The sequence below is a fragment of the Xyrauchen texanus genome, chromosome 34, assembly GCF_025860055.1.
Source record: "Xyrauchen texanus isolate HMW12.3.18 chromosome 34, RBS_HiC_50CHRs, whole genome shotgun sequence".
Classification (NCBI taxonomy): Eukaryota; Metazoa; Chordata; class Actinopteri; order Cypriniformes; family Catostomidae; genus Xyrauchen; species Xyrauchen texanus.
The window spans coordinates 6,353,936-6,365,972 of NC_068309.1; the positions used below are offsets into that span (position 1 = coordinate 6,353,936).

At 38.4% G+C, this 12,037-nt stretch overlaps 1 protein-coding gene across 4 annotated transcripts in view; it reads left to right on the forward strand.

Moving 5' to 3' along the window:
- The window catches only part of LOC127627620 (electrogenic sodium bicarbonate cotransporter 1-like), an 81,676-nt gene that overhangs the window by 29,438 nt on the left and 40,201 nt on the right, over positions 1-12,037 (forward strand). For all 4 annotated transcript variants that reach the window (XM_052104076.1, XM_052104077.1, XM_052104078.1 and 1 more), the window contains exon 4: positions 3,924-4,059. In XM_052104076.1, coding sequence (XP_051960036.1) covers positions 3,924-4,059 — 136 coding nt within the window. The remainder of the gene's footprint in view (positions 1-3,923; positions 4,060-12,037) is intronic.

Sequence of the window (12,037 nt, forward strand, 5' to 3'; positions counted from 1 at the left end):
TTATCCCATTTTCTCCCAATTTGGAATGCCCAATTCCACTACTTAGTAGGTCCTCGTGGTGGCGCGGTTACTCAACTCAATCCGGGTGTCAGAGGACAAGTCTCAGTTAGTTGCCTCCACTTTACATTTACATTTACATTTATGCATTTGGCAGACGCTTTTATCCAAAGCAACTTACAGTGCAATTATTACAGGGACAATCCCCCTGGAACAACCTGGAGTTAAGTGCCTTGCTCAAGGACACAATGGTGGTGGCCGTGGGGTTCGAACCAATGACCTTCTGATTAACAGCCCTGTGATTTAGCCACTACGCCACCACCACTGAGACCATCAATCCGTGCATCTTATCACGTAGTTCGTTGTGCATGACACCGCGGAGACTCACAGCATGTGGAGAGTCATGCTACTCTCCTCAATCCACGCACAATTTACTATGCACCCCATTGAGAGCGAGAACAACTAATCGCGACCACAAGGAGGTTGCCTCATGTGTCTGTACACTTCCTAGCAACCGGGCCAATTTGGTTGCTTAGGAGACCTGGCTGGAGTCACTCAGCGCACCCTGGATTCAAACTCGTGACACCAGGGGTCGTAGTCAGCATCAATACTCACTGAGCTACCCAGGCCTGCATTGAGAAAAACCTTAAACCATGTCTGTAGAATAACAGAATGTTGGCTTTGTCAAGCCGTTATAACATTATTCTTTGTGTTGTATTGTCCTGGGATTAATAATAAAAATAAAAAACTAGCCAGCGCTGTTGTGATGGGGTTTCTAATACAGCTGCAGAGGGAGTGACAGTAGATTTGGCAATTGTGATAGACAAAAATGATATTTGCTGAGGTCTCCCATTTGCTGCTTCAGAAGTTTAACTTGCTATAGTTTACTTCTGTATTCCAAACTAGGAATTGTAAAAAAGGGGTCATTTATACACACACACACACACACACACACACACACACACACACATGGCCACACATCACTTGAATTCTATTGAAATTGAAAATTAATTCAAAATGTGGGGTCAAAACTTGCCCTCATAATGAAAAAATGACTTAAATATTGATTTGTTTCTCGCCCACACCTATCATATCACTTCTGAAGACATGGATTTAACAACTGGAGTCTTATGAATTACTTTTATGCTGCCTTTATGTGCTATTTGAGCTTCAAATATCTGGACCCTGTTGACATATTGGATTGAATGGACTTTTCCTTTTTGGGTGAACTATCCCTTTAAGATGTTTGACAAATAAATGTTAAAAAGAAAGTGGAAAACATTTCTGTAATCAATGAATGAACTGACAGGTTCTGTCTTGTCCTTGCCTGTTTTTTCCTTGACCTGAGGCAAAATTTAAAGAAACATGCACATTGGCACAAATGCGTTCCAACACATAAATGACATTCCCTGATATAGACACAAATGCACTTTTAGGTTCTGATGCAGTTTCCTAATCAGTCAGTCTTTACAAGACAACTTGGTATTTTTGGACCTGTTTTCCCAGTCGAGTCGAGTCTATTGTTTTGTCCAGTTTCATTTGAGAGTAAGCTCTTCCCATATAGAACATGTATGTGCATACACCCTTTAAAGGTGTGGTGCTACTTATTACAACATTGCAGGTACAAGAAACGCTGACAGACTGAAAAAGTAAAATGTTTCCTCTGTCATTTCTTCCGCATGACTTTGCTTTGCATTATATGACTTCCCTGTGAATGTGCTTCACATATAACTCACATAATCAGTTCTGGTTCAGTCGCCTTTTGCAAAGGCTATCCTGCAACTATCTATTTCTGTTCTCCAGGAAATATACTATCACTTCCTGAGCTGTGGTTGGCTACTCACTCAAATCTACAAGAAGGTTCTTTCATTGTAATGTTACATAAAACTGATGTTGGGTAATGATTCCAATTACAGTCTCACCTTCAGCAAACAAAGTACTATTGTCCTATTGTCTGTTACTGGTTGTGTATTTGAGGAGTTTATATCTATGGACTTTTGTTTAAGTCACCATTAAGACCTTTGGTTTAAATGTTTGTGGGTGTTCAACTTTGGGCACTTTTAACACTGTGGAGTACTTGGAAGTCAAGTCTTGTTAATGCATTTTTCACACCCTCATTATTATTTAAAATAATGTGTCTGCTAATCAAGTTCAACAGTAAATGTACATGCATCACAGGAGATTTATGTCATTTTTATCACTTTATTCTGTCATTTCCAGCACATCTCAAATTATATATTGTGTTTAATAGAATTGTGTGATGGAAATGACATTTTTAACATGTTTTTTATGTACATTATATAATGGCTAATGATAATTTCATTGCTAACATTTTATGTATAATAAATACACACAATTAAATAATATATATATATATATATATATTTTTTTTTTTATGCATTTTGCAGACGCTTTTATCCAAAGCGACTTACAGTGCACTTATTACAGGGACAATCCCCCCAGAGCAACCTGGAGTTAAGTACCTTGCTCAAGGACACAATGGTGGTTGCTAAGGGGATTGAACCAGCAACCTTCTGATTAACAGTACTGTGCTTAGACCACTACGCCACCACCACTCCAATATTTTCACACTTTTTGCGTAACTTGGCACAATTTCAGCTTGATTAGAAATTGCGTCCAATGAAAATGGTTTGGTGGAACTGATGCCACATCTATGGGACAGTTGTACATTTTTTAAAATACTTTTCACACAATAAATATTATTAAAAAACGTTTTATTTCACTCTTTGTTTAGATTATCATATTTTAAAAATGTTTATAGTTTTAATGGATTTTCATAGTTTAATATTGAAAGTCTGGGTCTGGGACAAGACTGCAACATAAAAGTCCTGGTACAAAGTTTCCAATTCAGTTTTACTTTGACCGTAATACAGTATATGAAAATAATAAAGTTTAAATGTTGTTTTAATACATATCAACCCCTGTGAAAGTGCATGAAGTTAAAGAAACACCTTTATAGGAATGTATAAGTGTAAATGTATATCTTGGGTCCCGCACTATAATTTGTCTCCATATCTTAGAGGTTTTTCACCGTTTTAAAACACCTTTTCGATTTTAATAATTTATTTTAAATGGTCCTGCAGTGTGACAAATGACTTTTTACCAGCACAAATGTTTGATCTAGCCTCTCAATTAATATGAGGTCATAAAAGCTGCCTGCATAATTAATATAGCAATAAAATGTTTTAAAATAGTTAAAACTAAGTATATTTTGGGTTCCACATATGTTAAACTCAAGAGACAGCCAATCTGTAAATGTTAAAATACTCACTTTTTCAAAAGTATAGTCACAAGACTTGAACAATGTTTATGTAAACATGATTTTAATGTGATGAAAGCACTTATATACAGTAGTTATATCAAATTTTCCAACTTCGTTGCCAGTATGATGTAACACTGTAAACTCTAAAATGACTAACAGAAAAATAAAAACAAAATGATCAGAACAATTAATTTAAGTGCCTTTATAAAATTATAATCTTCACATTTCTGCATTTAAACCCTCCAAAAATGTGCCCCATTCACTTCCATTGTAAGTGACTTAATCTAACCTCAATTTTTACTTCTTTTTTTTAAGAAAAGAAGGGGTCAGTCACATTTATATGCCATAAATGCTGTAGATTGGGCTTAACATTGAACCCGGAATATTCCTTTAATGATGGATTATTGCATGTGACCGCAGCATTGCATGTCAACTTCCCAAAACTATGTCACGTCAGCTACACATACGCTAACATAGGACCTGGTTCGATAGTTAAAAAAGTTGAGATATTATATCTACGTAGACAGGATTAGACTACGTTCACCTTTAAATTTGGAATCTGTTGTTTATTTTTATTGGATGGTAGTTCATAGATTGCTGTAAGGTGGCTTTTCTCACTCCTGATTGGTTGTTTTCTTGTCAGTCACTCCGGCAGCAGAGCGGATTCGCTTTATGTTGGGGGAGGATGACAGTGGCCCGCCTCCACCGCAGCTCTTCACTGAACTCGACGAACTTCTTTCCGTTGACGGTCATGAGTTGGAGTGGAAGGAAACCGCCAGGTAATGCATAATCACCCAAACAAAGAGTTATTCGCAAACAACATTTACAGTATGCCAGAAACATATTCTAAGCAAGTATGTGAATTAATATTAAATATTTCAGTTTAATACATTGTTGTCTTCTGAAATGTGTTTTAGAACTTTTTAACTTCTCATGTTCATAAATTAAGCTAGTTATAATTACTAAATGGTAAATGGTCTGCACTTATATAGCACCCTTTTTTAACCTTAGGGCTTTATACTGTGTACCAATCACCCATTCACACACACACACACACACACACACACACACACACACACACACACACACACACACACTCATGTTGTGTTTCCATGTTTTATGGGGACTTTCCATAGACATAATGGTTTTTATACTGTACAAACTTTATATTCTATCCCCTAAACCTAACCCTACCCCTAAACCTAACCCTCACAGAAAACTTTCTGCATTTTTACATTTTCAAAAAACATAATTTAGTATGATTTATAAGCTGTTTTCCTCATGGGGACCGACAAAATGTCCCCACAAGGTCAAAAATTTCGGGTTTTACTATCCTTATGGGGACATTTGGTCCCCACAAAGTGATAAATACACGCTCACACACACACACACACACACACTCACACACACACACACACACACACACACACACACTCATACACCAATGATGGCAGAGATGCCATGCAAGGTGCTAGCCTGCCTTTGGAAGCAACTTGGGGTTCAGTGTCTTGCCCAAGGACACTTTGGCATGTGGAGTCATGTGGGCCGGAGATCGAACCACCAACCCTGCTATTAGTGGACAACCCGCTCTACCACCTGAGCTACAGCTGCCCCCTAATGAGGCATTTTGACTTTTAGGGACGTCCCCTCAAGTGATTTTTTCAGATTTAGCTTATTCAGCAGATTATTTAATTTGTCCCCAGACTCAAATCCAAGTCAAAAATATATAAATAGGGAGACGTCTCTTATGTCTCCACTAAAACAACAGAAGTATTAAACACTCACGTCATTTACCAGGTGCTCTCGATTTTAGTGTGGCACTTGACTGTTCTTAGGATTTCACACATTCCTGAGTGTGACTGTGTGTAGCTCACGTATGCTATTAGATAAGTGTTTTCACTCCAGATAGTTCAAGCCGAAGCAATGCAGAAAATAATTGTGGAACCACAAAAACAAAATGTACAGTGAGGAAAATAAGTATTTGAACACCCTGCTATTTTGCAAGTTCTCCCACTTAAAAATCATGGAGGGGTCTGAAATTGTCATCGTAGGTGCATGTCCACTGTGAGAGACATAATCTAAAAAAAATATCCAGAAATCACAATGTATGATTCTTTAACTATTTATTTGCATGATACAGCTGCAAATAAGTATTTGAACACCTGTCTATCAGCTAGAATTCTGACCCTCAAAGACCTGTTAGTCTGCCTTTAAAATGACCACCTCCACTCCATTTATTATCCTAAATTAGATGCACCTGTTTGAGGTCGTTAGCTGCATAAAGACACCTGTCCACCCCATACAATCAGTAAGAATCCAACTACTAACATGGCCAAGACCAAAGAGCTGTCCAAAGACACTAGAGACAAAATTGTACACCTCCACAAGGCTGGAAAGGGCTACGGGGAAATTGCCAAGCAGCTTGGTGAAAAAAGGTCCACTGTTGGAGCAAGCATTAGAAAATGGAAGAAGCTAAACATGACTGTCAATCTCCCTCGGACTGGGGCTCCATGCAAGATCTCACCTCGTGGGGTCTCAATGATCCTAAGAAAGGTGAGAAATCAGCCCAGAACTACACGGGAGGAGCTGGTCAATGACCTGAAAAGAGCTGGAACCACTGTTTCCAGGGTTACTGTTGGTAATACACTAAGACGTCATGGTTTGAAATCATGCATGGCACGGAAGGTCCCCCTGCTTAAACCAGCACATGTCAAGGCCCGTCTTAAGTTTGCCAATGACCATTTGGATGATCCAGAGAAGTCATGGGAGAAAGTCATGTGGTCAGATGAGACCAAAATAGAACTTTTTGGTCATAATTCCACTAACCGTGTTTGGAGGAAGAAGAATGATGAGTACCATCCCAAGAACACCATTCCTACTGTGAAGCATGGGGGTGGTAGCATCATGCTTTGGGGGTGTTTTTCTGCACATGGGACAGGGCGACTGCACTGTATTAAGGAGAGGATGACCGGGGCCATGTATGGCGAGATTTTGGGGAACAACATCCTTCCCTCAGTTAGAGCATTGAAGATGGGTCGAGGCTGGGTCTTCCAACATGACAATGACCCGAAGCACACAGCCAGGATAACCAAGGAGTGGCTCTGTAAGAAGCATATCAAGGTTCTGGCGTGGCCTAGCCAGTCTCCAGACCTAAACCCAATAGAGAATCTTTGGAAGGAGCTCAAACTCCGTGTTTCTCAGCGACAGCCCAGAAACCTGACTGATCTAGAGAAGATCTGTGTGGAGGAGTGGGCCAAAATCCCTCCTGCAGTGTGTGCAAACCTGGTGAAAAACTACAGGAAACGTTTGACCTCTGTAATTGCAAACAAAGGCTACTGTACCAAATATTAACATTGATTTTCTCAGGTGTTCAAATACTTATTTGCAGCTGTATCATACAAATAAATAGTTAAAAAATCATACGTTGTGATTTCTGGATTTGTTTTTTTAGATTATGTCTCTCACAGTGGACATGCACCTACGATGACAATTACAGACCCCTCCATGATTTCTAAGTGGGAGAACTTGCAAAATAGCAGGGTGTTCAAATACTTATTTTCCTCACTGTATCTGAAGTATACATCTAGACTAAAGGAGATATACACACAGTTTGTTACTTAAAGGGATAGTTCACCCAAAAATGTAAATTATGTTATAATTGAATTGCCTTCGCCCTGCGATGGACTGGCGACCTGTCCAGGGTGTCCCCCGCCTTTCGCCCAATGTTAGCTGGGATAGGCTCCAGCCCCCGCGACCCTGTACACAGGATAAGCGGTTGATGGATGGATGGATGGATGAATTGCCTTCATATCTTTCCAAACATGCATGTTGAATAAGAAAGGTGAATTTCTGAATGTATCTCTTTTCCATACAAAGACAGTTCCTGTCAAGCTTTTTGACTTGCGCTATATTCCAAGTCTTCCGAAGACAGAATTGATGTATTCATTTGAGACTTTCGACGATGGAGAAGATATTCACTGTGTAGCAACCTTGCATTAGAGGTCTGCACGGGCCTTTAAATGAAACCCGAACCCAACCCGTACCCGAGACTGTGAGCTGACCCCACCATCACAAATAGTACAGTCAGATTTTAAGACTGAACCCGGCCCGAAAACAAAATCTCTCACTCTCTTTATATTTTCTTCTCATTACATTTACATTTATGCATTTGGCAGACGCTTTTATCCAAAGTGACTTACAGAGCCCTTATTACAGTGACAATAGCCCAGGAGCAACCTGGAGTTAAAGGGGTCATGACATGAGAAACCAAATTTGCCTTGATCTTTTGGTATATAAGAGGTCTTTGTATCATTAAAACGTCCTGCAAGTTTAATATTTTAAGACGTCCTCCCCATTCTAAACGAATCATTTATTTAATCAAGCTCAAAATACAGCTCGTTCTGGATTCATGGTTAGAAGTGACGTGACGGTTAGAAGTGACGTACCAGCGTTTGCATATGACCGCCTCCAGCACAAGATAACTACGCTTTAAGCGCAAGACAACTACGCTCATTTCAGTATCGCCGTGCGCCTCACAAGTGTTCAGTCGATGGACAGCGAGCTCTGACAGAGACTACTTGTGCACAGGAAAATGACGATGCCACACAGATGTGCTGTTCCTGGCTGTGGTCAAACAAAACCTCTGAATAAGCTGCCGAAAGATCCAGACGTCAGGGAAAAATGGATGCAGTTTATTTTTTGCGGACGTCCCAGTCACGGCAGTGTTAACTTAAGCGCTTGTTCTGTACATTTTAAGGATGACTGTTTTGAGAACAAATCTCAATATGATGCTGGCTTTGCCAGAAAACTGTTGCTCAAAGATAAGTCCGTGCCGACTATTCTGGGAACAACGACGACGCAAACTGTAAGTAATCTATTTTAAACTTTAAACTACTTTTTAAAGCGCAATTTCATTCATTATGAATAATCACAGTGTTTTTACTTAGTTTACTTGCATATTGTTCTGGCTGGGGGCGTCAATAATTGATACATAGGCACTGACGTTAGCCAATCATAACAGTGGGCGTTAACACTGAAGTCTTAAATGGAAAACGCCCCCAAAACAGACTGTTTGAATCAGAGGATGAGAAACAGGGTGGGAAAAGGTCATAAATCACTAGATTTTAAAAGTTTTTCTTAAAAAAATATTAATACTATAATTGCACCTAAGGGAACATAATAATACAATAAAAAAACCCATGTCATGACCCCTTTAAGTGTCTTGCACAAGGACACAATGGTGGTGGCTGTGGGGATCGAACCAGGGACCTTCTGATTACCAGTTTACCAGTTATGTGGTTTAGACCACTACACCACCACCACTTCTCAAAGCAAGTACTGTCGGAATAGGCTGTATTTGATGTTAGCATTGTAGACAACATTTGTTACAGTATTGTATCAGTAAACACAGTTTTAACAAGGCATGATGTCCCCTTAAAACACTACAGCATATCCTACCGTTTATCAAGCGCTGAAACTTTGTTTGGTTCAGAACAATCTGGAATAATGTGTAACAATGTAACAGTCACATAAAGTACTCTTTGCAGCCTGAACTTGTTCAGAACATTGAATCTTTGTGTCACGTGCGCTAAAATCAAGCTAGACGCAGTGCAACGAATAGAACAGAACACGTTTTCCGACATGAGGTTTTTAAAATTGAAGTTCTTTTAAACTGACACAATGTTTAAAAAATGTGCCGGTCCTGCGAGAGACGCTGAAGAAACAGCAAGGCATGGTGCAACAGTCAATGACGTCTGTCAAGAGTATATTTACATGTTTAGAGCAGAAGCAAGCAATAACACTTTTAATGTGAATGGCCCATAACTCAACCGTTTGCACGTGTCTGTGAGAGAGCGTGTATGTAAAACATGTTTGGTAGGCCTGTTTATTTTTCACTAAATACAAAACCGACCCAAACCTGAAGTCATACTTAAAAACTGACCCAAACCCAGCCAGGAACACGGCGGCTGCAGACCTCTACTTTGCATTTCACACAAAGCCATCATATGGCTTCAGAAGACTTGGAATATTGCGCACAAGTCGTATAGACTGCTTGTATGGTGAATTTAGTTTTTTTCACAGCACCTGTTCAATGTAAAATGTCGTATGAAAAATACATGAACTGTATTTAAGGAATGTTCCAATAAGTTAAGCTTAAGCAACAGCATTTGGGACATAACGTTGAGTACATGAAAAATTATTTTGACTAGTCCCTTGTTTGTTAAAAACATTGAGGTACTTACAATGGAAGTGAATGGGAGCCAGTCGCTTAACACTAACATACACACCAGTTAAAAAATATAGCGACAAGACGTAAACATTAAATTATACACAGAATATTCATTTTTGGGTGAACTATCCTTAAAGTATGAACACTGTAATGTAAGACACAGATATATTGTGACACTCAAGCAAGCAGAATGACTTGAACAAGAGAGAAAGAGTGAACAAGGAAAGACATGTTAGTAAAAAGACAAAGAAGCTTTCATCTGCTCCAAGGAGATTTGATTTCCTGTGTGTATTTAGTGACTGAAGAGCTGGAGCTCTTTTCCTGTAGTGGACATATCAATTGTCCAACACACACACACACACACACACACACACACACACACACACACACACACACACACACACATATGTTGGTGCAGCTATCCTTATGAGGACTCTCCATAGACATACTTATTTTTTATACTGTATGAACTCACAAAAAACTTTCTGCATTTTTACATTTTCAAAAAACATTGTTTACTATGTTTTTTTAAGCAATTTGAATTATGGGGACACTAGAAATGTCCTTGTAAACCACATTTATAGCATAATACCCTTAAATAAAAAAAAGAAACCACCCAAACACAACCACACAGAGAGACACACATATATACATTTATAGCTTGTATGACCATTATAGTTTTGAAAGTGAGCTAATGATATTTTCGAACCCTTAACCAAACATTTCCGTTTTAATTAAGACACAATTTAGTATGTTTGTGAAGCCTTTTCATGACTCTTTGTTAAATTGGATTTGTATATTCAAGATTTGCATGTTAAGATTTAGATTTAAGAGTTTTTACTATATGGATCATGTTGACATTCTTTTATTTGCTAACAAAGGCCCATTCAGATGCGCATGTGTGTGTGTGACAGAGTTTCCAGAGTTCTCTCGGGTCTCTGGGTTCACCTGCATCTCAGGTGACATATTTGAGTATGTATCACTTTTGTCTCGGATCTTAAACCCACGCTTGGCTAAACTCAGCTCGACAGCTTTTCTAAGCAAGATTACAAACATCTAAGGATATCTGTGTGTCCATGCGGAGGCTAGGTATCGTTCAAGCGGGCACGTGTAAGCCGATAACAGGGCCAGCATAGCTTTAAGAAGATTTACTGAATGATTTTAATTTTGTTTTACATTAAAAAGCTTTTATTTAAAAGGCAGACATTCACAAAAAAGGACTGTGGAGGTACATTGGTACAGTGAAGATATCGCTGTATATATATATATATATATATATATATATATATATATATATATATATCACTATACTCAGAAACCAGGGTATTTACATGGTACAACAAGGTTCGTCAAAGAAAACCATAATATTACCATTGTAAATGCCCAAACAAATAATATTACCATAGTATCATGTCCCACAAAACATGGTATTACCATAGGACATGTCCCAAAACAGGGTATTACCATGGTACATGTCCACAACATGGTATTACCATGGTACCATGTCTAAAATCATGGTACCACGTCCATAAAAGCATACTATTTCCATGGTACCTTTTCCAACAAAACATGGTATTACCATAGTACATGTCCAAAAAACATGATGTTAACATAGCACATGTCCAAAAAACATGATGTTAACATAGCACATGTCCAAAACATGGTATTACCTTAGTACAATGTCCAAAATCATGGTACCATGTCAAACAAAACATGGAATTACCATAGTACATGTCCAGAAATATGGTTTTACTATGGTACCATGTCCAACAAAACATGGTATTAGCATAGTACATGTCCAAAAACATGGTATTAGCATAGTACATGTCCAAAAATATGGTATTACCATGGTACCATGTCCAACAAAACATGGTATTACCATAGTACATGTCCAAAAACATGGTATTACCATAGTACATGTCCAGAAATATGGTATTACCATGGTACCATGTCCAACAAAACACGGAATTACCATAGTACATGTCCAAAAAACATGATGTTAACATAGTACATGCACAAAAACATGGTATTTACCATGGTACATGTCCAAAACATGGTATTACCTTAGTACAATGTCCAAAATCATGGTACCATGTCTAACAAAACATGGTATTAGCATAGTACATGTCCAAAAATATGGTATTACTATGGTACCATGTCCAACAAAACATGGTATTAGCATAGTACATGTCCAAAAACATGGTATTAGCATTGTACATGTCCAAAAATATGGTATTACCATGGTACCATGTCCAACAAAACATGGTATTACCATAGTACATGTCCAAAAACATGTCACCATGTCTAACAAAACATGGTATTAGCATAGTACATGTCCAAAAAAACATGATGTACCATAGTACATGCACAAAAACATGGTATTTACCATGGTACATGTCCAAAACATGATATTACCATAGTACAATGTCCAAAATCATGGTACCATGTCCAACAAAACATGATATTACCAAAGTGCGTGTCCAAAAACATTGTATTACCATGGTACCATGTCCAACAAAACATATTAC